General features: G+C 42.5%; 1 protein-coding gene across 2 annotated transcripts; it reads right to left on the reverse strand.

Moving 5' to 3' along the window:
• LOC117723174 (liver carboxylesterase 1-like) lies at window positions 1–27,314 on the reverse strand. Of its 2 annotated transcripts, XM_034522629.2 has the most exons (14): window positions 27,073–27,206; window positions 23,901–24,105; window positions 21,006–21,150; window positions 18,850–18,983; window positions 15,990–16,143; window positions 14,118–14,222; window positions 13,238–13,342; window positions 11,725–11,763; window positions 8,061–8,201; window positions 6,294–6,374; window positions 5,909–6,056; window positions 2,322–2,453; window positions 671–743; window positions 1–375 (listed from the first exon to the last, which is right to left on the reverse strand). In XM_034522629.2, the coding sequence occupies exons 1-14, from the start codon at window positions 27,122–27,124 to the stop codon at window positions 198–200; spliced, it is 1,692 nt and encodes a 563-aa protein (XP_034378520.1). In that variant the 5' UTR covers window positions 27,125–27,206; the 3' UTR covers window positions 1–197. The 2 variants fall into 2 exon arrangements, with proteins under 2 accessions (XP_034378520.1, XP_076771735.1); XM_076915620.1 differs by lacking the exon at window positions 23,901–24,105 and having other exon boundaries at window positions 27,073–27,314.
• Between the last annotated feature and the right edge of the window lie 34 nt (window positions 27,315–27,348).

Below are 27,348 nucleotides of genomic sequence, written 5' to 3' on the forward strand. Positions count from 1 at the left end.
TTGGTTCCCCTCAAAAAAATTATTTTATTTATTTTACAAATTAAAACCACAGCTACAAACATTTCACTGGCTTCTGCCTACTTCCAACACAGTTCTTCAGCCTCTGTGATGAGAAAGCTCTCTGGGCTACAGACATCTTCTGTGGAATAGCATTGACTGGGATGCTAATGGCTTCCAGTGTTGTGCTGCCTTCAACTTCATTTCTGAGTGTCTCCCTTGGTTGCCTCCTCCACCTCCATAGCCTGGAGGTTGGTCCAGAAAGCTACTTCCTTGTCTTTGAGCTTCTGGGCTTGCTGGGTGGTGGCCCCAATCTGAAGATAACTTTCCTTCTCGTCATACTCTGGCCAGTGTGGCAGTCCCTCCCCATTTGGGTTCCTGAGAACAGAATCAAATAGGGCTTTGCAAAGCTACCCTGTGGTCCTCAGGTTTCTCTGAGGGTTTTAGAAATTCCTTGGCATATGCATTGCCAAGAGGCCACACAGCCCCTGAGACACCTACTCACGTTCTGCAGGGAAGCCTGCCCATTCCTTGAGAGTTCTCATTGTTAGAATACTACAGCCATTGTTTTGGTCATTTAGACGTTAGAAATTGTCCTTTCCCATCGGGAGGGAGTGTCCCCAGCACCCCACATCACCCACCAAACCTGCTTTGTATTTTTCACCAGCCTTACCCATTCCGAGCAAAATTGCCCCAAAACTTCATCATCATTGTGCTGAGGTTGATCTCCTCCTCTGAGGCACCCTCTGTGGGGAAGAAGACAAGAGTCCTTTCCTGCTCATGGTGTGTTTCATGGGCAGTGTTAGTATCAATTGGGAGTGTTTAGAAATGCAGTCTCCACTATTACCATACACCTGCATTCATAGAAGAGTTAGGCTGAGTGTTTTGTTTAAGCCTGGACTATCTAGGACTCACAAATGGGCACATAGTTCACCCATGAGTGGGCTGCCTTTGTTTCTCATAGTCATCTGCTCTTCTTCTCTACTCAGTGCCACAACACCAAACCCCAGAGCTTCTTCTGCTTCATATGTTGCTGACTTCTGGATCTTTTCACATTCTCTCATTTATATAGATTCTGAAATATATCAGAACTATTGGTGTTTTAAGGATTCACCAGGGTTGGAGGCACCCACAGACTGATGTACTATGAATAGTCATGATATGGGTCACAGGTCACCTACACATGCTGAGAGTCAAGATGCTGAAGATATTTGTGAGAAGCTTTTTTTTAAAAAAATATTATGTTATTAGGGCTGGAGAGATGGCTCAGTGGTTAAGAGCACTGACTGCTCTGCCAGAGGTCCTGAGTTCAATTCCCAGCAGCCATATGGGGGCTCATAACCATCTGTAATGGAGATCTGATGCACTCTTCTGGTGTGTCTGAAGAGAGCTACAGTGTACTCACATACATAAAATAAATAAATAAACAAATAAATAAATAAATAAAATCTTTAAAAAATATTATGTTATTATATGTTAAATATATTACATATATTATATTTAATGTGTTAAATATATATTTAATATATGATTATCTTTAATATATTATAGAAACATATATAAAACTATATATATTATATAAAATTTTGATATTTGACCTGTAGGCAGAGATATGGGAAGATATATATTAGACCCCATCCAAGCTTAACACCAACACTAATTGTCTCCCATCCTATATGCTCCTGGGATTAGAAATTCAAACAGTGGTATTCTTGCCTGAGACAGAGGCCTGCAGGTAACCTGCCAATTGTCTTAGTGATGTCATGGGTCAGGATCATGGGGGTGACTACTTTGGCTGGGGTACAGCTTCCTTTATGCCTGTTAGAGAAGGGGGAACAACAGACTGGTGGATGTAGTGCTGTCTTTGTTGTAGTTAGAACATGAAACGTCTCCAGTATGCTCGTGTGTTGGAACACTAGGTCTCCAACTGGTGGCCCTGAATGGGACAGCTGTAGAACATTTAGGAGGTAGAGACTGGGAGGGAGCAGGTCACTGTGGGTGACTCGAGGCTGATAGCCTAGATCTACTTTCTAGTAGCTTTCTGATTCCTAACTTCTAGAGCAGTGTGACCAGCAAACCTAATGGCCCTGCCACCATGCATTCCTCACTGTAGAAGGTGGTGGCCTTTGAAACTGTGAGTGTGAATAAACCCTTTCTCCTTAAGTTGCTTTGGGTGGGCATTTTGACATAGAAATTATGAAATAACTAACACGTTCTTGTTAGGAAACTAGGGTTAGAAAGAGAGACACTTACTTAAGGGCACCAAGCCAGGACTAAACCCCAAGGCTCTTAACTTGAAGTTCAAGCCAACAGTGAGCCATTACCTTTTAAAAATGGTGTCCCCCAAACAGAGTAAACTTCATCTCCGTGGTCTGCAATCACCGTCTTGGGTCTCATGCTGGACACGAAGCTTGGGCGATACTTAAACTCATACATGTAGGTGGGGGCTCCGGCATCTGAGAAGACATGGATTCAGTTATGCATATTACCAGGTACACACAGATGGTATAAGGATTCAGAAAATCCACAGCTAGGAGGGGAACAGCTTTAAGGGATCCTAGGAACTTGCTTGATACTTGGGGCTACTGTTGGTAGTTCTGAGATTTAAATAAGTTTTTGGTTTTGTTGTTGGTTGGATTGATTGATTGATTGATTGATTGATTGATTGAAATACCCAAGCTGCCTGCCTGAGCATTAAATGCAAGTCTAGAAAGAGCATGAGCAGTCTGTCTCTTAGGTTTCATGAGACCATGAAACTTGAGGTTCTTGTTTGAGTCTTGCTTGGATGCGAGTGTTAAGACCATCAGGCATGGAGGGAGGGTGAGCTTGCCTCTCTTCTGCCCTTTGTCTTCCTCTCTTACCACCAAAGATGTCTTATCTAAGCCCACACAGCATTGCTCCCTCCCACTAGACCATTGTATCAGCTAATACTTCTGCTTATGTACTAAGCCTTTCATCCCAGGGACCACAGTACCAGTGGTCAGAGGACAGCACAGACCCTAACAGAGGAGTGCTTCTGAACAAAAGGATAAGGCCTCAAATCAGAGTGGTAGAAAAAAATCTGACTCTTTTTCCCTATTGCTTTCTGTAAGAATCTTGAAAAACAGAAAGAAAGAAAAACATTTCTCATGATCCCACCACCTAGACAGTCCCTTGATGTTTAAACATATATCCTTCTCTATATAAACTGGGATAATAGTATCCAAGACATTTTATAGCATACTGCAATCATTTTTCATGTTACTAAATATTCATCCATAAAATAGAAGACAATTATGACAACCTTGCCTGAGGACATAAAGTTGGCTTTGCTAAATTTCCTTCTCAGCCACCTCCATTGTCCTGTGGTTTAGCAAGAATTAGTGTTTTGAACAAGTATCCTTTCTGGCCCTGTGATCTACTTATTAAACAGCCACTATAAGGTCATGAACAATTTGCTGAGAAAAGAGTAACCTAGCCACCTACAAGAGGGAAATGACTGCAAAAGGAACCGCGAGTCCTAGCCTGGAGAGAACATTTCCTTTAGTCAGTGTGACTGGTTACACTTAAGCCTCTTGCCTCAAACCACTGAGATGAGATCAATAAAATTTGTACAATTAGGACAAGTGAATCATAGGCAGAGTCATAGTGACCTGACCCCTGAACCTTCACCCAGCTGATATCCTGTTCTGAAAGATATCTGTACCCTCCCTGAACACCTATGCTCCTGTGTCATCCCCTTCCCCACATCCTGCATTTTCGTGTTTATAACCCCTGTGTTAAAAAGTAAAACTTATGATTTGATAATAAAGAAAAAAAAAAAAAGAAAAAAAGAAAGAAATAACACACAGTGTCCCCCTGGCTCTGCTGACTTAGCTCTGACAATCTATTTTCTTGTTCTCAGAAATGCTTTGAATTATAAAATGTTATTGTGGTTTTTGTTAGTATGATGGGTAAAATAATTTTTATTGATTTCATTTTAAACTGCAAAGTTTGTAGTGAGTTAAAATGTCCTTCAACATAATTATAGGTCATATTTATCTTCATATTGTAAAATGCTAGTTAATCTGTTGAACATTTTAAAAAATTGGATTCCTTTTTGAGAATTTCATATATGAGTACTGTATTTACATAAATTTTCCTTTCTCTCATTCCTCCCACTCTTCCCAACCTCCCATACTTTTTAAATACATCTTATTATTTAATTATTGTTCATATATGTATGTATATATGTATACATGTATAAGTATATATGCATATACAAATACTGATAAATAAAGTATTTTGAGAAAAAAAATTTGTACAATCATAAAACGACTCATCAATGGGAAGTAGGGCATAGATACTTGGGTAACAAGAGTCAGGAACAAGAAAGGATCCTGGGAGGCTCCGCAAATGGCACCTGGAAGAACACATCTCACTTTTAGGTGGGTGCAGGCTTCCATACCATCCAACCTTACCTACATAGCCTTGGGATAACATTGGGAAGTCCCAGAGAAGACCCACTTCAGCCCTCAAAGTACTCACACTTCTATGTGCTGAGCTGGACAAAGGCCAGGTGTGGACAATTGTCCCCCGATCCTCCTTCTACCCTCTGCCTCCGAGCTTTGGGTCCTGTGTAGCCTTTAATCCTGTGTGGCTTGTTCCACTTTTCCTCCAGCCCTAGTATAAGCTACCTTATAGCACCCTCTGACCCGGAGCAGGTTCTCTGAAAGTTACTTTCAGGCATCATTTTGAGTGGATTAAGGACTACTAGAAAACCATAGTAGACAATTTCGACACCTCAGCATGAGGACATAGAGTGGCCTCTAGAAACCATAAAGTATATTTCTGGGTGTGATCAGGGTCTTTAGGGGAGACTGGAGTATGACTTGGTACATTAAAGGGGGAAGGTCCACTCTCAGTATGGACAGGTGTCATCTGACTTGCTGGACATCACAGAGAAAAGAACAGAGAGAACATGATGTCCTCTCCCCTGGAGCTTCTTCTCTTGACCTTGGACTCCTTCCCAGAACACCAGGGTGTTCACATCTGGACTTTGAGACTTACACCAAGGCTCCTCAAGGGCCTCTGGCTGCCACTCTAGACTGAAAAGCACTATTAGCTACTTAGGCCATAAGGCTTCCAATCCTGTAGTCACTTTACCAGAACCCCAGAGTCTCCAAACTGTTTCTAAAATCAAAATTCTTGGTTTTAATAATCCTACAATATAATCCTCCCAATATAGCCCCTCTCATCTGTCTGATTGTCTGTCTGCCTGACTGCCTATCAGTTATCTATCTCCTACTGGTTAAGACTCTTGGCAGACCTTGCCAAACTTGCCAAGTGTTTGCACTTTATCTCTATATACACCAGCGTAAGTTCAGATCAGAGACCCAAGCAGATGCCACTATGCCTCATATATGCTTCTTGTTTACAGGCGCATCAGCTCCAGTACCTGGATCTCTTTGTCTGAGGCTTTGCCTATTGCCACAGGTTGCCTTGCCCATGTATGCAACAGGTCAGTGAATCAAGGAACTAACTTACTGAAATTGTGTTCAACCATTAGCAAGTATGTGCTGAAGGATGCACCTACTTCCTTTGCCACTCAGATAGGGTAACCCTGAGATGTGTCTTCTGCATGATTCTGAGAACTCCCTGCCAACTCCCTCCATCTACAGGAGGCAAATTCTTGGTAGTGAATCACTGACTGGTCTCTTTCCAATATCATATCCTCATCTCTCTATGAGTGTTTAATGAGATTAACTCTCATATTGACAACCTGCATTGTGTCCAGGCATAGAGATTCACGTAAAAGAGAAATAATGTAGAATATACTCCATACCACCTCCAGACCATATGAAATGAGCCTTTGAGTCCTGACCCTCATCATTTTCCACATTTGACTATACTGGGGTGAGAGTCCCTCTGTTGTCCAGCCCCAAGGACTTACCTCTGTGATAGCGAGCCACAATCACAGATGGCACAGCAAATAACACATCTCCCATCATGTCTAAAAAGAGGTCTTTCTTTTTGTCAGGGCAGTCTGATATTCCCAAATACTTCTCAGTGGCCACTGGAGTCAGTTCCTTAGAGATGTTCTGAAATAAACCAAGAAAGAGCCCACCCCCACCCAGTGAGCAATGTGTGTTTTCCAGCCTATTAGGAAGACCCTGATTAACTATGACCATCTTTAGTGCTGTGCTAATCCTTACTCTAGGGTGGAAACTCCAGAATCTAGTTCCCGTTTACTCTACCGTTTAATTGACCTGTGTGACTCAGGGTGAGCCCTCAGCCTTTCCTTGAATCTCAACCTCCCAGATTCCATTGATACTTACAGCAAGTGGGTAGGACTTCCACAGGAGGGATGTGGCTGTCTTCTGGTCCAGTTTGCCTTCAGAGAGTGGATAGCCCATCATCTGTTAAAGAATGGTTAGTCATTTGTCAATTGTTGGGAATTAATGGGAATAACCAAACCAGCTAACGAGTCAACCAAACTGATGCAGAATGGAAATGTTTGCAAGCCTTGATGTGCATGTGTTCTAATGAATTAGACAATAGTAGTTAACTTGATAGATTTATCCAGAAACTGAAAGAATGCAAAAAAGATTTAAAACATGTTTATCAAAAGTTGACTCTTAGTGTCTGTGTGTATATGTGTGTATAGTGTGCGGATGTGTATATAAGTGTATATGTATTTGTAAGTATCTGTGGGTGTGAGTATATGCTTGTTTATAAAGCTGGAATCCTATAGACAGTGAGAAAAAATCAAGGGCAGGTACTTAGAAGCCAAGCACTAGTGGATAGTGGTCACAGACATCCCACTACCAAATGGAATGACTGAAGAATCCACCAGCAACCATTATGGCTGTGTCATTTGATAACATCTGAAATATTTCTGTATTGAGAGTTGTAGAACTTATCATGTGATGATGTGTGCAAACCTCTGCAAGCAGGGACAATCCAACATCAGCACGGTTGTAGAAGTATGAGCCATCCCCTGCCATGCTTACTTGGGAAGCTCAGTGCTGCCAGGAGAAAACCTGAGGTTGAGCAGACTGTCCCTGGCTTCTGTTGAAGCAGCTACTACAGAATGCTTGCAGTTACCAATCTCCTTGATGCTATTAATGATGCTCCTTGAGCTATTAATGTCCCAGTCAAAGTAGTTTCCTCAAGGACCAGAGGCAATTTTCTCTAAGTTTTGAAGCCTCTTTGAAGTAAAAATAAATAAATAAATAAATAAATAAATAAATAAATAAATAAGGGATATTGCTCTAGTTTTCTCTTCTAGTCTTTATGGAAGGAAAAAAAATCCCTAATTCTGATATCAGTTCTACTTTAACTTTACAGATCTGAATCCTTCCACAAAGAGCAGGATGTTTCTTCTGCAGATGAGTGTGGACCAACAATTCTGTTTCTGGCCACACAGATTCACCCCTCCTAGCACACTGGCTCTTGGAAAACATCACAACATTGAAATCTCTCCCACTATTGGTGGAAGGGATCTGAATTGATTCTGTAGTCCATCTCTTCCCTATAATAGTCTTGCTACTAAATGAACAGCATTATTCTACTTGAATATGCATTTTCATTGTTTATTTTTAGCACAAGGAACTCCCATTTTCCTTTTGAATGCCAATAGAGCCAATCTTCTCTAGGATTTGTAATGAAACAACTTAGTGTGCTTGTGGAGATCTATGGGGCATGTGAGTCAAACTTCAAGGTAGAAGCAGCTGTGTCTCAGCCTGACTCCTGAACTCCCAGCTCCCTCTCCTTTCTGGGTGTCCTTAATTATTTCAACTGAACAATTTCCATCACTTCCTGGATTTTGGGCTAACAAGAACAGCTGGCAGTTATCATTTTTACAGACCTCTCACTTGAAGCTTGTCAGGATTCTTTAGAGAAAGGCAAAGAATGTGGAGAGAGGAGATCCTAGGACCGCACTTCCCAGGGCACAACAAGACCATCTTGGAGACAGTTTCCACGGAGATGTCTACTTGTGTCAATGGGAACAGCTTTCATGGATTCAAAGGAAAAGGAAGAAGTCCTGGGCACAAATAAAGATGGGTTCTAGAGTTAGGTTTATGAAATGACTATTTTTTCACCGTTGGAATAAACCAGCCAAACTCTTGTTTGTTGATTCCCACGATGTAGGGGACAGCGTTGAAACTCTTCTCAGCTAGGATCTCTTCTGGGGCCTTTGGCAGCACCACTCCATCAATCACAGTGGTCAGGAAAGGGTAGCTCTGGGGAACAAAGCAGCATGTGGTTACTTATTCCACAGAACCCCTGTTGTTCTGTGTCCTTTATTGTCTGTCTGATGGTAAAACCCACACTATCAAACTACATGAGCATGGGCAGTGACCCTCGAATTTCAAGGCCCCCAAAGTGATTAAGTTTCTGCAAGGGGATAGAACTCTGACTTGTGGGTATCACTGGTAAGGTGGTACATTCTGGAGTATTTGTGTGTGTGTGTGTGTGTATGTTATATACATATACACATATGCATATGTGTATGTGTATACATATACATTATATACGTCAATCCTATCAATCATATACATGCACATACACATATACACACACACACACACACACACACACACACACATATCAAAGTTCCATAGAGATGGGATCCACGAGGAAACATGAAATTCACTAATGAATTTTTAAAAGATTTATTTTGACTTTAATTATATGCCTATAATTTATCATTTAATTTAATTATATGCCTATAATCTGTGTGGGGGCACACACATGTAAGTGCATGTGCCCACAGAGGCCAGAAGAGGCACTGGATGCCCTGGAGATGGAGTTACAGGTGGTTGTGAGCCAACATTGGCCCTAAGAACCAAACTCAACCCTTGCAACAGTTCTAAGTGCTCTTAATCTCCAAGCCATCTTTTTATTTCTCTCACTTGAAGATTGATAACACCTACTACATAACATTTTGACTATAACTTGCTATAGAAGCCTATTTGTGGAATTTTCTGCTGACCGTGGAGCATTGTGCTAATTAAGAGAAGTGGATCACTTTGCACTGGGTGTCTCGAGGAAAGGCTTATCATTTTCCTGGTGCCAAGGAACATAACTGTTGATTTCTCTGGCTTCCTTTTTCACAGCCGTATTGTGTACTACACATTTTTAATATCCTTCTTCATGTCATGAACTCATAGATTTAGCTTCTTTCTCCTCTTTCTGTAGCTTCATCAGCCATTATAGGTGTCACATTAGTACCTTGTGGGATAGCCTCACTTACATGTAGACAAGACTCTTCTTGTGGATCTAATAATGTATTGTTGACATTGTCACCAAACTCATACCCAATAGTTCTGTAACTAAAACATGAAACAATCTCACCTGACACCTTTTTCATAAAGTATATCACAGCAATTGTGTATTTAGTTGCAGCAGCCCCTTCCCTACTCCCTGGAGCCCTTTAAACAAGAAATCAGTAGAATCATCAAAGTATGGGAAATTATTCAGTAAAACAAAAGAGAAGGAGCACTTCCTTGGGAGGTACATGGAGCACTGCTTTGATTCTAGATGGGAATTTGGGTCCCATGTGACTCAGACACTCAAGGCTCTGCCTGGGAGCAGGCACACATGCTTTAAGTTTATCTGGGGACTTAGAAACACATTTTTACAAAAAGCTCAACTCACAAGCACATAAGATCAACTTCACCCATCTGTCTATAATTTAAATGTGACCTCTCCCTGAGGACCAGAGCCCCTCCCCTCCAAGATACTTGTTGAGAGCCACAGAAATTGGAATTGGCTGTACTACATTGATAGACGTCTCGATTTTATATCTTAGCTTTGATTAAAAAAATATTTACAAGATTAAGTGGAGCCTGGTTTACATGTCACCAGCTAGGAAGCTGGTTGTGTGTTTGGGTAAATATGACATCTAGAACTCTGGTATGTTTGGGACTTGTGTTTTGGATTCAGGCTACCTGAGTCTGAAAATTGGCTCTACTATTCACTAGCTGTTCACTGGGGGCAGTAATGTACCTGCATATGCTACAGATTTCTTATCTGGGAACCAACTGAAGTAAGCAATTGAACATGGGCAATGTTTAGCACAATAGTTGTACTGGGAAAGGCTCAATAATAGTAGATATTATTTTCATTGGTAGAGTTATTTTATCAGTGGGGTCACTGTGACACTATTTTTGTGCCATCTTGCTAGCTTCATGTTCCATGTACAACATTTCTCTATTTGGAGAACAGAGGACTGGAAGATGCCCAAACTGAAGATCATGATTTCAAGGACGTAGGTCCTTGAATGAATGATGAATGAATGACTGGCTAGCTCTTGCTTTATGAAGTTCAATAAAATAAAGCAGACCTATTCCAAAGGTCCAGAATTCTAGTCCATGCTGGCTAACACTAGAGAGCAGTTTCCGAGTGCCACTAGTGCTGCCTTAGAAAAAGTACAGAATGCAGAGAGGGCTGACGAAGAAGGCTGCAGAGGAACAAGATAATCGGAATGGAGCAGGTGCATTTGACCTTGACAGTGGTCTTTGGGAATGAGGGATGTTGGCAGGAAAGGAGGGTTGGATTTCCCAACAGAGGTCAGGGCATGCAGAAACAGATTGGAGTGCTACTATGCAGGGCTATTCCCAGAAATGCCAAGAAGTTTGGGTATGGCTGAGTGAGAACATCAGAGAGAGGATCACAGGGCAGATCACGTTTTCTGGCACATGACAAGCATTCAGATATGTTTTGAGTGTAGTTGTTTTCAATGAAGGTAGGGAGGTTTGTGCTATAAACAAGGTCCTGTTTTAAGAAAGGAGGTAGCATACTTTGGCTTGTGTTGTGGATGGCAATTTTGATGATTCTATGACATGGGGGCAGGAGAGGAAGTAGATATAGAGAATAGAAAAGAGTTCAGAAGACAGGAAGTGAGGGTCCTCTGGACGTAGCATCTTCAGAGGGACCATCAGCAACAGTAAGGATTACAGTGACAGCCTTGGGCCTCAGCAATGCTGGTGTCTGTGCTATGACATCCAGACTCATTGTCACCTTTGGTTAGACAAGAGGGACAGTCTTTCTTCTTCTCATTATCTCTTAGTCTATAGCCCCCCCCCACCGGTTGTTATTCTGTTGGGTGCACCCCTCCCCTTGGAATGGGAAGGTTCCAGGAAGATCAGGAGTACTATCTGTTTACTGCTCTATCCCAGTTGCAGAGCAATTTCTTGCCTCATTGTAAAACCTTGATGAATGAATGAAGGAATCTCACATCATCCTTATAAGTGAATTGCTAAGACACCCAGGGAGAGAGCATGAAACAGGACTATAGATATTTGACATTTGCACAGCAAATGTCACGGGTCAAAGGGCACTGCTAGAAGGTGGGAAGGCAGGGCTGGAGCTGGAGAGCCAAGTTGGAGTTCCCGTTGAGTGTATCAGTCCTGAGCATCTCAATGAAGGCTCCTAAGATCCTTATTCAAGTACCTTTGCCCCTTCCAGGAAAGGTTCTAGTCTAGTTTCCTCCTACAGGGCCATATAGTGAGCAGGAAATGTAAATGAGAAGGAAACACCTGAGCCCAGGAGGCCAAGCTACTCCTTAGTCACACTGTGACTATGATGCCTGTGGTTTTCCTGGCTATGTTATTCTGGCAAGGAACTACCTTCTCTGGAATTCTTCGATACGCATGCTGAGAATAACTAGTATTTTACAAGAATAATTCTTTGCTCTGCAGTTAATTGATGCTTAAAGGTGTTGAGACTCAGAACCTATAATGGAAAAGCAAAGATCCTTACCTCTCTGGGGTCTCCAAGCAAATCAAGAGCAAAGAATTTCTGTGAAGGCAAAGGCAGAAGATGTGGTGAGCAAGGGTCCCTGTACGAAGGCTGACCTTTAGCTACCCTCCTGAGTTGTCAGGTTCTCAGTTCTGGCCCCTCCTTGCCTGAGCCCAGAAGACCTGAGCTCTACTAGACATGAGAACATGACAGTGGAAATAAGACAAAGATGAATAGGCACAAGAAAAGAGACAGACCCTTAGACCCAGAGTGAGGACCCCTAGCTTTGGAGATGACACAGTTGGTGTGCTCACTTTTCCTTGTGTGCTTTTATATTCTTGTGTTATGGAAGTATTTGTCTCCAAGCTTTAGAAACCAATCATGTTTTGTTCCAACAGTTTGATCATTTTATGAGAACCTGATATGCCAGGGCAGACAGGTAGTGCCCAGTGCTAATGGGATATTATGGGGTCCAGAATTATCCTCCAGCCAGCTAGCAATGAGAAAGAATGAAAGCAAGAACAGGAGGAAGGGAATTCAAAGTTTTAAGTTTCTCTGACCTCTCACTCACATCTTCCTAATGAAGGGACTAGGTCATATGGCCCCAGATGTTGTGTTTTCTGCATGTTTGCTCTGACAAGCTTCCCTATGGTAACAGCATTGTCTTTCTTTCAAGCATCCTAGCTGGGTGTAATGAATGCACAATCTATATTCTTAGCTCATCTGGGTAGACATCTGAATGGATGGATGGTCATATAGTATATGATGGTCATATTGGTGAATGCATAGAGAGTGATAATGATCAGGCAACAATAATATATCCTTGTTTGGTTGGAAAGGATGGTGTGGTGTAAATAAACAGTGGCTGGATGATGCATAGGTATTAAAGTTGTCAAAAAAGGGTAAATGAAGCAACACAGATAGATTGATATTGCATTTGTGGAAGTACATCATACTTAGATAGATAAGTGGCTAGATAAATGGATGATGGATGGATAGATGAAGAAATGAATGAATGTGTTGGTTATCCTGGAATTAGACCACTACTAACTTATAATTGATAGTTTCTTGTTTTTCATTGTTAATTATGTATTGTTATACTTGATTCTTCCTGATTGAAAACTTAAAGAAAGAGTAAGGGAAAGACTGAAATTAGGAAAAATACTTGCCAAGTTCTATTTCATAAAGTCAATTAACCAAGTGTTAGACAAATTATAACAGTTCTGAAAACCTTCATGCTTAGTATTTCCAGCCCTAAAATTTAGAATGGTTGTCACTTTTGTGAAGAGAGAATACTTGACTTATTACAAACATTCACCTATTATGATAGCAAAACTATTGTTTTGAGAACCCTGAGTTTTTCAACATAATATTTTTGAACACTTTTGACATTTGTATTATTTGACAGTAAAAACATCTAACTTATATCAGAGGCTGACAGTGTCCATGAAAAGTCCCCACGTAGTTGTTCAGGACACGAGGAGCACTGCACCTAGGACAGAAGTGTGGGGAGCATTGGCTTAGTCACACCTACCATCTTCAGGGTTGTTGCCAAGAGTTCCTCTTCCGTTTTCTCACGCAGACAGTGAACTATATCGGCTGATGTAGTGGCCGCACACCCCGTAGCAATGGCAACTTGCTGCAGCGATCACAGGGAACAACAGAAATAAATGGCATTGTCTCTCACCTCCATGAACACAGAGAGGGATTCTATCTCGAGCCCAGTTGTGGGATGTGATTATTCTCCCTCACAGGATTCCCCTTTGCACAGAACATTTGTATATGCTGTTCCTTTTTGAGATATCTTCTGCTTGCCAGGTAAATATGTCACTTCTTTCTGATCTCTCTGATTCTTACTTATTGATCATGTTCTCACTAACTGTTCACTTTGAATTCTTGGGATTTTATCAGAACTGTTTATTTTAATTCCTTTATGCATCTTCTTATTGTTGAAATCTTACCACTGATCACACAATTTAAAAAAATTAATATTTTTTACTAGAATAGATGCTTTCTAGGTTGCAAGGTTACCTAGGGCCTTAGGGAGGAATCATCTCAGATTCATAAACTGCAAGCAGAACACTGGAACTCAGATTCTAACAAATATGTAATTATAGGCCATTGATCTCTGTCCAGCCTAGCCTTCCTTGGTACACTTGGGCTAGTGTGCTCAGTGGGCATTGCAGTGAGCTGGCAATCCATTTTCTTGAGCTTGGCTCTCAGCATGGCCATGATGACTTAGTGATCTCAATACATCACTTGTGTATTCTCATCTCATTTTCTAACTAGACACTGAGAGAATGATGCTGTCTCTAACACTCTTCCAACACTTGTAGCTAGCACCTAAATAACTCAATGGAAAATTTCCTTGAAGGATCTTGCAGAGCTTAGAATGGGCTACCCAGATGACGTACCTCAGCCCCACGCCTTGTATTCTCCCTGAACAGACATGGCGTGAGGGCCACACCACTCTCAGAAATGGCCCTGTGGAAGAGGTTCTTGGTGAGTGGAGATAAAACCTGGGAAGGAAGAGAGGAGAGTTTATACTCAAGGGAGATGGCCACCGACCTGCTCATCTCATGAGGTTTCCTCCACCTATACATACCCCTTGCCTGCAGACTCTGTTTCTCAGTGGATGTGACAGCTCCTTACCTGCCTCTGTTTGCTTCCCAGCTTTCCTCAGAGTCAGGGCTAGAGTTGCAAATATGTGGCATGGACCTATTATGATAATCAACAACACTGGAAATAAAGGTTTTGCAGTTTCGAGCTACAAGCTCTATTTCAGTGTCCCTAATACTCAGAAAGTGTCCCAGAGAAAATGACCATGGGCATCCGTAAAATTATTTTAAAGACATTTTCTTGATGAGGGGTAAGGATTATACTTATCTGTAGGACAGATATTTAGAAGTTAGGGCTTTCTCCAGTGGAGTGACACTGGGTACATATCAAGTACAGAGCGAACACCCTGCAGAGCAGGTCCCGTGCTTAGGAGCAAACAGCCAAGAACACAAGAAGAAAGTCAAGTTTTTTTGGTTGTTGTTGTTTGTTTGTTTTGGTATGGGGATGCTTTTTATTTATTTATTTATTTTTTTGTTCTTTGTATTTTTGCCTTTGTTTTTTTTTTTTGTTTGTTTGTTTGTTTGATTTGGTTTCTTTTGAGGCAAAGAACATAAAGTTGTATGGGCAGGAGTTGGGAAGATCTGGGAGGAATTCGGGGAGGGAAAGAACCTGATCAAAATATAGTGTATGAAAAATAATTTATAAAAACCCAACAAATACAAACTAAATCAAGTAAAAAGAAACAAAATTCATGGTGTATGTGATAATAAAAATAAGAGACAACTTTAAAAGTTCTACTATAATACTGGGTAATCAAAAATGTTTTATAATTACCATGGGATACTATGCTATTGTAAAAGCAAGTACTAAAGAAAGGCACTTAGCATTTTAGGGAGTGGTTTTGGTGGTGAAATACTGAGGGAAGCTTTTCTTTAAAAGTTACATGATACATGAAAGAGATAGAGAGGTGGGGTGGGAGATGGTAAATAGAGGCCGGGGATCGAGGTAAAGTTGTCAGAGAAAGACAAGAGAAATGAATGTTAAGATGCCACAGAGACATCGCCTGGGGGCTGGGACTGTGAATATCTTCTTTCTCTTTTGACATTGTCTTTCCCCCCTCCTTTTAAATCTTTTAAAAATATAAAATATTATCTGGTGAGTATTCAACTATGAATCTGTTACATTTTTAAAAGATAATATGGCTGATCAACCCAACTCAGAGATGCCTGGAGGATTTTGTACAGCCCCCAGGAGGGTCATCTCACTGTACAGCTCCCATTGTTTCTCTATAGCTTCCTTCAGTGTACCCATCTCTACACCGGCAGGTTCACTCACATCATCGGTTGTCTCTACCTGTAAATCAAGTTTTCAGCAAACAATGAACTTCTAGCTGACTGCCGGCATCTCTTTATTTACCCCAAGTTAGGTGAACTGCAGAACCAAAGTGATTAGGAAGAAGAGAGAACTCAGCCAAGAGAGGAATAGGAATGGTATTGTCAAAGGCTCAGCTGGATATTCTTTTGGCTGAAGGACATAAAGCAGAGGTCTGAGCTTCTTGGGAGCTCTTGGTATTTAGTTCTGTGCTGCCTAATACTGAATCATGACAACAATCAATCTAAATCCAGGTCTTGTCAGCCAATGTGCCCCGTGGTTAGATTCAATGGTCTTCAAGAGCATCAGCAGCCACATCGACCCTAGACATGGGGTTTGGTTCAAGGAATACTTACAAGGACAGACACACTTTCCCCTCCTGCTGACTCGCCAAAGAGGGTTACAGAGCTTGGGTCCCCTCCAAAGTTAGCAATGTTGTTCTGGACCCACTGCAGGGCAGCCACTTGGTCAAAGTGACCCCAGTTTCCTCTGCTGTGTTCATCTCCTGTGCTGTAAAGAAAGGGTGAGAGTAAGAGTCGGAGCCATTATAGCTGGGCTATGATGGGTTGGAAGCTGGCAGTGGCTAAGGTGTGGATTGTCCTTCATTGTTTTATATGTTAAAAGCTTCATCTCCAATGTGGGGATGCTGGGATTTGGTGTAACCTTTAAAGGGTCTATTGTTAGGTGGTTGAGCATTGAGGTTACTAGCATGAAGAGTGTCCTAGTAGCATTCTGGTTAGCTTTTATGAGAAAGTTATAGAGATCAAGCTTGACCCTCTACATGCTCTCTGGCTTCCTGATATGCCCCATTGTCACAATATCGTCTGCCACAATGTGACACAGTCCAGAGGTTCCACGATTGAAATCATGGTGCTTGGACTTTCAGCCTTTAAAGCCCTGTGATAAATAAACTTCACTTAAAAATTGATATTTATTTTATTTTTAGTTGTGTGTGTGTGTGTGTGTGTGTGTGTGTGCAGGGATCTATGCATGTGAGGACGCTGGCGACAGCAAGAAGCCAGAAGCGTGGGATCCCCCTGGAGCTAGAGTTATAGGCAATTGTCAGCTGCCCAGTGTGGGTGCTAGGAATTGAACTTGGGTCCTGTGCAAGAGCAATATTTACTGTTAACCACTGATATATCTCTGCAGTCCACCCTCATATTTTACAAAATACTGAACTTTGGGTTTTGTTATACACATGGAAAATAGCCTAATACAGAAAATTGGTCCCAAAGAATTGGTCCACTGATATAACTATACTAGACTATGTGAAAGTGGCTTTGGGGAAAATGTAAAGAATTTGGAGGAGTGGGCTGGTCATCCTAAAGTGCTGTTTTAAGGGGATGCTATAGATGACTCAAGTGACAAGGAGGTTAGGGGAGTAATTATAAAAGGGTACAATCTCTGATTACAATAAAGACTACTCTGAACATCTGTTCTCTGAACAGAGAACTTGGATGAGCTAAATGCATGCCCTAAAGCTCTATGGGAGGCTAACATTAAGACTGATGAAGTACTTTACATGGTGGAAACAATTCCTAAACAGTAAAGCCTTCAGGACACGGTGTAGACATTGTTGACTGCTGGAGATTTTCAGTAGGACTAAAGAGCAAAGCTAGAGAGACTGGAAATACTAGCATGTGGTTAGAGAAGGAACAGAGAAAAAAGTATTTAGGGGCAGAGCCAAGAGATCACCCACTAAAGAGATGGGCAGGAGGCTGATCATCAGGATAACAAGAACAAGGCTTGAGACCACCCATCACAGGCACAAACGCCTTCCAAGACATGATGACTTCAAGGGAAGAGTTCAAGACCTTTCCTTGGATTTTCAACTCAAAGTCATCTCAAGATTTTGTTCCTAGCTGATAGGCTCTTCAACCATAAGAGCTATAAACACACTTGTTAGAAAGGTGGGAGCCCTCTGTGGAGGTGAATGTGGCCCAATATGGGACAGTCACTGCATTAGAAGCAGTGAGAAAACTAAATGGTCACTATAGCAACTTAGGTCAGGGACACAGAACTTGGATGTTTGTAGGAATAAGGAATGGATGAGTAGCTGGGCTCTGGATCTGAAAAGAAGAGCTAGGAAGATTTGCTGGCCACACAGGTGTGGAATATGAAATAAAGCAGACTCTAGATTTTCACAAGGACTTTACTATGAGAAATCAAAAGCATAAAAGCTAGGATACCCACTGGGGAGAGCCTAAGGAAAACAGGAAGAAAGATTTTGTGGTCTAGGTAAGTTGTCAAGAGTTTGCATTGTCTCTGTGAAGTAGGACAGTTGTAGATAGACATTGCAGGATACATGAGGACACAGTTAAAGATGGTATCTTGGCTTCAAAGGAAAGGCTTGTGTCTTAGTTATTTTTCTCTTCCTGTGAAGACTCCATGACCAAGACAACTTATAAAAGAAAGATATAATTGGGGGCTTGCTTACAACTGTTTCAGAGGGCCAGTCTCTATCATGGTGGGAAGGATGATGGCAGGCAGGCAGGCAGGCAAGGAGGCAGGTAGGCAGGCAGGACACTGGAGCAGCATTTGAAAGTTTACATCATACCCACAAGCATCAGGCAGAGAGAGAGAGAGAGAGAGAGAGAGAGAGAGAGAGAGAGAGAGAGAGAGAGAGAGAGAGAGAGAGAGAGTGTTTTAATGCAGGAAACCTGGTCCTGATCTCACAGATCTGATGGAGAGATTGTAGCCTGGACTCCCGAGTTTGCCAGATGTTAAGGAGGAAGTGAGCTGCATGCACCCTAACACTCTCCAGGGAACATTGTTCCCTGGGGTCAGATCCTCTGACAGCTTCCACCAACCCCAGTCACTCATTTCCTAAGACACACGCATTCTCGAAATTCTTTTGTGCCTCCTGTCCCAAGAGATGTGTGACACTGAACACAGTGACTGTTGTCAGGAATTCAGTGTGCCGGGCAGCACTAGTGGGTGGAGATGTGTGTTTCAGTGCTGTTTAAATGGCTGCCAGGCTTTGAAAGATGAATGAGTTTAAAAGCAGGTCTTTCAGGAAAGGAGAACAGTAAGAACAAAATCCCAGGGCACAAGTGTGGTTGAGGAAAGAAAAGATTGACGGGGTCCAAACTGAAGAAACAGAGACGATGTAAGGAGCTCATCACAGATCTCTCAGAGGATGAAATTATCAGGGGTGAGCCCTAATGTCCTGACAAGGCAATGTTAATGCAATCTGACAAGGGTCTGTCATCTTACCTGAGGAATCCCCAGATGCCCAGGCGGTATTGAATGACTACGACTACTACTTTTTCACGGGTAGACAGGGCCAGTCCATCAAAAGTTGATGCTCCACCAGATAGTAAACCTCCTCCATGGACCCATACCATCACCTGGGCAGGCAGCAAGGAACCATGCGGGTTATAAGAAGTAGAGAAAGAACAATATTTGATGACTTATTTATTTCTTGATCATGATTAAGGAAACCATTATCTAAAGTTTACGAGCGCCTACTATGGCTACAAAAGGTGTGTGTGTGTGTGTGTGTGTGTGTGTCTGTGTGTGTGTGTGTGTGTGTGTGTGTGTGTGTGTGTGTGTGTAGCCTTCTTAACTTCCTAAGCTTGCTCTCAGATCACAATCCCACTCAAGGCAGCCTAATTACTTATTGCTCTCCTTCTCTCAAGTCTCAAGGAACACATCTTTCAATAGTTCTTCCAACTGAGACTGTCATTAGGTATCTGCAGAAGCCACGGATGTCTCTACCCAACACACCACCCCTCTCCTGTCTGGACATAACATCTCAGTTCAGTGGTGAGTTAGCCTTCCCTGGGACTGAAATATTATCTCAAGAAATACACATGTCCCCAGTAGTACCACTTCCTAAGATGTCTCCTCAAGCCTCTCTGTCTCCCAAGCCTAACTACCAATCATACTTCCTAGAAATCTTTATACATTGACTTTACCTGAGAGCCCACTACCTACCAGGCACTGCCATATAGATTAAGGATCAGGAGAAAAGGGAATACAATTTCTGATTAATGGCTCCTGGAGATCACATTTCAAGGAAGAACCAAAAGGATAAAGTTGTATAATGTTGCTAATAAAATATAAGAGAACTAACAAACTGTAGACTAATTACTGTTCAAAGTACTTATTCATGCAACAGATAGGCAGTCTGCTTGAGGCTCCACAGAGCATGAGAGACAGACGTAAGACTTGACTCAGAGCCTATTGAATTCCTAACTCCTGTAGCCCACAGCTACATTTCAGTGAGTTAGCAGTGAGGCAACTAGGGCAAAAGGCAGATGTTCTTGCTTCCTTGTGTGAGCTCATTCAGGACTAAATCATGTCTTCAAAGTCACTTCTGTGTGTGCACACAGAACAGTATCCATCTGAAGAAGCAGAGTCTGAGAAAGTAAGAAATATCCCACTCTCTCACCTTCTTAAAAGCACATTCAGAATTAACTCTGTGTTCTAGGACTTGTGTGTATAGCTGGAGCATCTCCTGCCTTCAGACTCCCATATCCCCTGTTTTTTCTTCTCTTGGGTACCCTGCCACCTTGAGGGAAGGTCTGAGGCAAGGTCATCTCAGAGTGAAGACAAAGGCTGGTGGGCACTGACAGACTGAAGAACCTACCACATTTCATCTTCTGTCCCAAGGTTCACCTTCTCCAGACGCCCACCTCTATCCTGTGACCTATAGCTAGCAGCCTGCCCCATCCTCCATCCTGTGACCTGTCACTAGCAGCCTGCTCCATCTTCTATCCTGTGACCTGTAACTAACAGGCTGCCCATCTTTGAGCCTTTGTTTATGTGGAAATGCTGACTCACTGAGCCATCAGTTCTTGCCAAAGGCAACCAAGAAAAGAACCAAATTAGAGTGAAGTCCCAGATGTTTGGCAAAGGAAATGCTTCTGGGATTGTCCCAGTCTGCATACCTTCATCATGGGACCATGAAAGTGTTCACAGATGGACCCCGGTTTATTTGGAAGGCCATTTGTTCCAAGTCCATATTTAAAAACGTGGTTTGAAGGTCAGAGACCCAAGTTCTTGGTCCATCAACCCTAATTTATAGATCCCACTTCTGACTTAACTAGAAATTATGTTTTATTTCCCCAGAATTCAGATTCTCAAAACAGCAAATAAGAGAACAAGCATTACTTTCCTAATGTCCATTGTGAGAGAGCATGCAAGAATTAAGATGTGTTTACCAGATATACTCCACTCTCCCACATATGCCTAGAATATACTGAGTATAACTGAAGTACCCAAACCATATTTTTCTGTGGTCAAGAGAAGTCAGAGACATGGCTAACAATACCTATACTGCTAGAATCCTTTATCCCCTCTAATCTGCACTGGAAGATCCAGGATGCTGAAGCTTCTGGGTGCTCACTGTTATTCTGAGTGCTTACCGGCAGCCTGTCTTTACTTGTCAGGTCAGTAGGGGAGTAAATGTTTAGGTAAAGGCAGTCTTCAGAATACTCAAGAGATACGTTTTCTAGTTGATTAGTGAAGACATCAGAGAGGACTGGCCCCACTCCTGTAATTTGGGAGCACCTAGGAAGGGGAGAAAGAAGAACCCTAAGATTCAAATAAACAAGTAAAACCCAGGGAAGGCCTTCTATTATGTAGTGTAAGCTCACAAACTGAATTTCCGTTACTAGGCTTGAGACACTGGTATGGATAGGAAACTATCTGGGAGTCCTAGTAAGAATCCTGAGATTCCATGAAGACCATGCAGAGGCACTGGCACCCATTACAGTCAAACAGCAGATCCAAAGGGGATCTAATGTCAACTCTACGCCTTGTGTTTGTGAAACAGCAATCATGTCTGTACAAGTAACTGCTAGGGATGGAAACCCATCAGATCCAATGAGCAAAATCTCCAGCATTTGACTCATACAGGTACTGAGGTAGGCTGGTGTCAACTCTAGCTTCCCTTACTGTGGTAGGCATCTGTCTCCTCCATGTAGGGACAGTCTCCTCCACAGGAACATGATTTTAGGCTTAAATACCTGGGAAGATTGGTCACGCAGTCCTGGAATTCTTTTTCTGTGTGTTCTGGGGCCATGTAGTCTGGAAAGCCTCAGGACGCTGTAGCTCTCAGGGACTCACAGCAAGCCTAGGTTGAAGCGCCCTCTACTGCTGAGATGTGTGCAGTTACCACAGGCTTAAGGAACACAGCACCTACCCTACCTGAATCTCCTGGAGAATTCAGGTACAAAAGTGATTGCAGGGACTACTTGGGCCTTCTATGTGTAGACACTGAACAACACATCAAGAACAGCCACAGCAGCATAACCTCAATAAATATATAAAGTAAGGCTCCAGAGACTGACCAACAAATGACAAGGATGTGCAATCTCCCAGAGCTCTGCCTCTAAATAGCTGTTTTCTGTTCTAAGGAAGAACAACAGACTTCAAGGAAACACAAAGAAGTAGCTCATAAATTCATCCTAAAATGTTTTCTTTTAGGGTGGGAGAAGTAAAGTTGCCTATATGGAAATATTTCTAATCACTTGTGGTTAAGAAGATACAGTGGGCGTCGTCACCACAGAAAATTTAATGTTGAGATGAAATGTCTAAAAAAATCAAACAGGAAGACTGAAAAATACAAAGAATGAAGTGGAAAAAGAGCCAACAGCAAATGAACGAGAGAGCATATCAGTGTGCTTCAGGGCCAGCTAGCTCATTCTTCTTCTTCTTCTTCTTCTTCTTCTTCTTCTTCTTCTTCTTCTTCTTCTTCTTCTTCTTCTTCTTCTTCTTCTTCTTCTTCTTCTTTTTCTCTTCCTCCTCCTCCTCCTTCTCCTCCTTCTTCTCTCTCTGTCTCTCTCTGTCTCTCTGTCTCTGTCTCTGTCTCTCTCTCTCTCTCTCTCTCTCTCTCTCTCTCTCTCTCTCTCTTTCTGGTCATTTTTATAGTGCTAAGAGCTTTTGAACTCACTAAGCAGTTTACCACTGAGCTGTAACCACTGCCCCAGGCAGTTTATTTGAAAGTACACAGAGTGAGAAAAGAACAGGAATGAAGGAAGACGGCTTACAGACCCATTAGGAACATCAAAAGAGCAAACATGGCAGTTATTGGGGAGAGTCAACAAAGACAAAGAACAGAGAGGCTTTCTCAAAGAGAGTAACAGAGATTGCTGCAGCCGGGTGGGAGATACTAATGTCCAGATATAAGGTCAAAGGTCACATGTTTGATCAAACCCCCAAAAGTCACCTATGACATATTATAAACAAACCCAACAGCCAAAGATAAAAGGGAAAAAACCCAGTAAGTAAAGCAAGTAACACATAAAGGATTGCTACCAGCTCTACCATACAAGAAAGACTAGATAGAAGTTCCAGGTAGAAGATAGCATGTAACAGGGTTGCTAGCCTTCGTTGGTAGACATAAACCCAGAGATGTTTAGATAGCACTGCAATTGTGTGGAGTATTCACACCTATCTGTAAACTGGCAAAACTATTTTTATTTTATTAAAAATAATACTCACTGAATTTTTTATTAATAGGTAAGACAGAGATGCGTTCTGTGGCATCAAAAATTCAAAATGGAAGAAAAAAGTTGACATGTAGAGTGTGAGTTTTCCTTTTGGTTAATGGTAGAGTCTTGTCAATTTAATACTGTAAGTACAAGGTGTTAATTGTAAGCTCCACAGTGACTACAAAGCAAGAGATTATCATAGAGACACTGAAAAAAAAGTCAAAGGTACAAAGAACACTACTTGAGAAAACTACCTAACTACCAAGAAAGATAATGAGAGGGAAGAAAGAAAGAACAGGATGTGGGAGTGCCAGGTGCCTTTCTTGTGAGACTATCTGGGCACTCTGGACTGTGTTCAGCTCACTACACTCACCTCCAACATCAGCAGCTTCCACCATGAAAAGTTCAAGACAGGAGGAGAGACACAATCCTCACATCATACCTTCCTATCAGCATTGTTATCCAATGAATGGATCACCAATCATTCTTACCCATTACATAACTCATTTTCTTGCTTTTCAATTAGTCATTCTATCTCCTCTCTTAATACACAAACTCTATGAAGATAGGGGATCTTTATTCTGTTCACTGATGAATTATCAGAACCTAGAATATGTCTGGAATATAACCGGTGTTCAATAAATATGTGTTTGAGAAAAGACTCTAGAGCACTCTGACTGTTATGGAACATCTTTGGGACCTTAGAGTATAGTAAGGATACATAAACAAAGTCTAATCAATCAGAGACGTGCCTCAACTCTTTCCAACAGCTCTCTGTGGCAGATATCCTATGGAAAGAGAACCAGGCCCACCCCAATGGCTTACATAGGAGGGTAGGAGGTGGCATTCTTCACGAAGCTCCAGGGCTCTGCAGGCTCTGGAGGAGCAAATCTCAGGGGCCCAAGAGGGGGCTTGGCAAAGGGGACTCCCAGGAAGACGGCCACAGGCTGTTCGAATCCTTCTAAGCTGATGTACTTCCCCAGGACTTTGCCTTGAGTGGTGTCCACCACGGGTGGTGAAGATAGGTGCCCTGGTGAAAATGGGGTCAAAATAAGAACACACCAGAGTGGATGTCTTAGAGCTGACTTCAAGGGGGTGTTTACTATTTTTAGGTGTATGGTCATGAATAAGCTACCATAGCCACATAGACATCAATTGTTTCTAATATAAAATTATGATGAGAAAAACCATCCTTTCCAATTCGGAGGGATGGCAGAAGGGGTGAACTAGAACTGGAAGCAGAAAAGCATCCATGCCATGGAGGTTGGGAGATAGCCCAGTCAGTGAAGTGCTGGATGTTGGTGTTAGATGTTAGGCTAGAGGATGAAGGAGAGGTGGTCCCTTACCCCTTTATCACTGATTACTTATGGTCCCCAGCACTGAAAGGACCAGGAAAGAAACCAAAGTCAATCAGTAGGGTGAGGCAGAGGGATTGTAAGAAAGAAGAAGGAGGAGGAAGCTAGTCTGCATCATTCTTCGAAGCTCAAGGGCTGCCCTCAGTTGTCTGGTGCCTGGCTCTGGGTGACTAAGTTGGATAGGTGGTAGGCTATAAGGACCCCATACTGGAGGTGGCTAGGGTACAGGCTCTGCACTTGTTGGACCCTGTGAATGCCAGAGTCTTCAGATCGACAAGGCTTTGTGTTTGAAAGGCTCAAATACAGAAAAGCCAATTCATGGGTATTGCAGGACAGCTCAGGACTTCCATTTGCTTCCATACCGTTTGATGCGCTGAGAAAGCAAGACTCGTTAGGATGTTTATTACCACAGTGTCACCTGCCAAACTGTGTCTTGTTAATTTCTGCCATCTGAATCCAGAATCAGTCTTTGGCCATCAGAGCCCTGGCAACCCCCACTGGGTCTAGATTCTGTCTCCTTTCTGTCCCTGGGACACTGTGTCAGAGTAAAGGGAATGTAAGGCAGAATGAGACTAGATGAATCTGGAGTGGCACACTGTTTTGTTGCTGATTATCCTGGCAACCTCACCTTAATTCATCTTCAGGAAGTCCATTCAGGATTCTCTCAATCCCTCCATGTCCTCATCTGTAATGTGGCCATGTATGTTAGTGCCTCCTTAGCAAGGCTTCTTTGTGGATGATTATAAAGTGCCTTAGAATGTTCAGCCGGTGTCCAGTAATTCTCCATCTGTGTACCTCCCAGCTGATAAGTTGTAACCTTTGTATTTCTTTTACTATTTTCTCAACTCAACTGTCCACTTCCCACCTTCTGGTACTGGCTTCTACCCACTTCAGGTGGCAGAAGAGCATCACTGAGTTAACATAGACCACAGGTAGTGATTTGGGCTCGGATGTTGCTCTCATACTCTCTCTTCCCCTCCTCCACATCTCCCTGGACTTCCATGGTGCTTCACCCTTCCTCCTGGGACCACTCCAGTGGGTGTTCTCTAGCTGGGACTGTTTCCATCACTTGGAGTGGGCCCTGATCTGTTTTGCAATTTGATTTCCTATAAAGACCTTCTGGGGATATTGGCTGTTCTTTTTGGTATAACCAATTTTAAATCATTATTTATTTCTGACCACACACTTGAGTGCAGATGTTGCCATATTGTCTGTGCTCAATGGCAACAATTGGAGAAGGAGAGATAGAATCCCATTCTGAGAAGGCTGCTCTGAGACACTGACACCTTGAAACCACACAGGAGAGCATATTATCCATAGCCATGGTCAAGAATGCCAAAGTCCTTTAGCATCAGGACAGAGGGTCAGTTTGGCTCTGTATAGAGCCACACCAAGGAGGACCAACACAGGAGCAAAGTTGTAGAAAGTCAGGGAAGAACTGTATGTGCCACAAGAATGGAACTCACAGGCTAGGCAGGAGCCTAGCTGGGGTGACCATGTTAAGAACTACCAAAAGAATATTCCTGACTCCAGAATTGTCCCTGTTGTTTACTTGACCACTGAGCAAATTTCAGTCCTTTAGGTAGGGATTTGAGAGCCTCTGCATCACACACCTGTACATTTCAGAATTTCCCCCACCCCCATTTCCCATGGTCTCTACTTAGCAGTATTTGTAACCTATTCGTTCTTCCCAGGCAGGGCTAACATCTTGGTATCTGAATCTCTGAACTCTTCTCTTTCACGTATGCAACTCCTTTTCACCTCCCCTTGTTTACTCATCCCCACACTACAAGTCCCAGCTCCCCCTGGTGATCTGAAGGTCTCACGCTCTCCTCCAACTCCTTGCAGCCCCTAGCCCCTTCCCTCTATATCTAGGTGTGTCTGTGGTCCTTCTCCTACAAGGTCAGGCTCGAGTCTAAGGGCTACCTCTTATTCACCTTCTCACCCAACATACAGGTCATACCAACATCTCTTGGAGACTGAGGAACAAATTATCTTCTCAGTAGCCATTGGCTCTTAACATGTTGGCTTGACCATATTTAAAATTTTTATTAATATACCCAGTAAAAATATTACCCCTTTAAATCCATCCATTTATTGTGCTTTTTAGAACAGACACTATGCTAAGAGCTATAAAAACAATGAACTATGTTATCCTCAGTATAGCCCAATAAGGAAGGTTCTATTGCTTTTCATTTTCCAGATTCATCACTTAGACACTGCAAAGTTGAAGTGTCTTTCCCAAAGTCACAGGGATCAGAAGAGCTGAGCTAGGCTCTTGTCCTGCACCTTGGCTCCTGATTCAGTGCTGTTAAAACTCTGCTGAGTTTCTCTCCATATCTGCCTGGAGATGGAGTAAGACCTGGGAGGTAGCTAGGCGCTCTCTTAACTCATCATACTAGCTCAATGACCTCTTAGTACCTGCAGCTGGGGTATCATCATGGTTTTCTTTCCCTGGATCTCTGTGATAGGAGGAGCTTGCAGGGTTCTTCGGCTCCAAGCCCTTTTAGAAATTGTGCTGGTGATCCCTGATATAGAATGGAGCCTGGCATCTCTTCTCTTTATACACATTTTCACTCATATTAGCCCAGGCCTAGGAGCTTCAAAAGGGCTCCCACTATGTGTATTTTGGAAGAACTCACCCAAAGCCATGCAAGTGTTGAGGGAAGCCAGGGCCAGAGCAAAGAGCCACATGGTGGAAAGCCAGTTGCTCAAGGGCCCTGTGACGGGGTCTCGGTGCTCTTCTGAAGGGCTTTGTATAACCCTTCTTAGATTGTGAGGCCGTGTTACAATACCCATCCATGTGCAGACCAGTAGCCTAATCATGAGATGACACAGTGCTCTCCCTGTTCCAAAGAGTTCCCAGGAGTCTGATGGCAAGCCAAGCCAGACTCAACCTCAGTTCAAGTTCTTATAAT

The sequence above is a fragment of the Arvicanthis niloticus genome, chromosome 18, assembly GCF_011762505.2.
Source record: "Arvicanthis niloticus isolate mArvNil1 chromosome 18, mArvNil1.pat.X, whole genome shotgun sequence".
In the NCBI taxonomy this organism is placed as follows: domain Eukaryota; kingdom Metazoa; phylum Chordata; class Mammalia; order Rodentia; family Muridae; genus Arvicanthis; species Arvicanthis niloticus.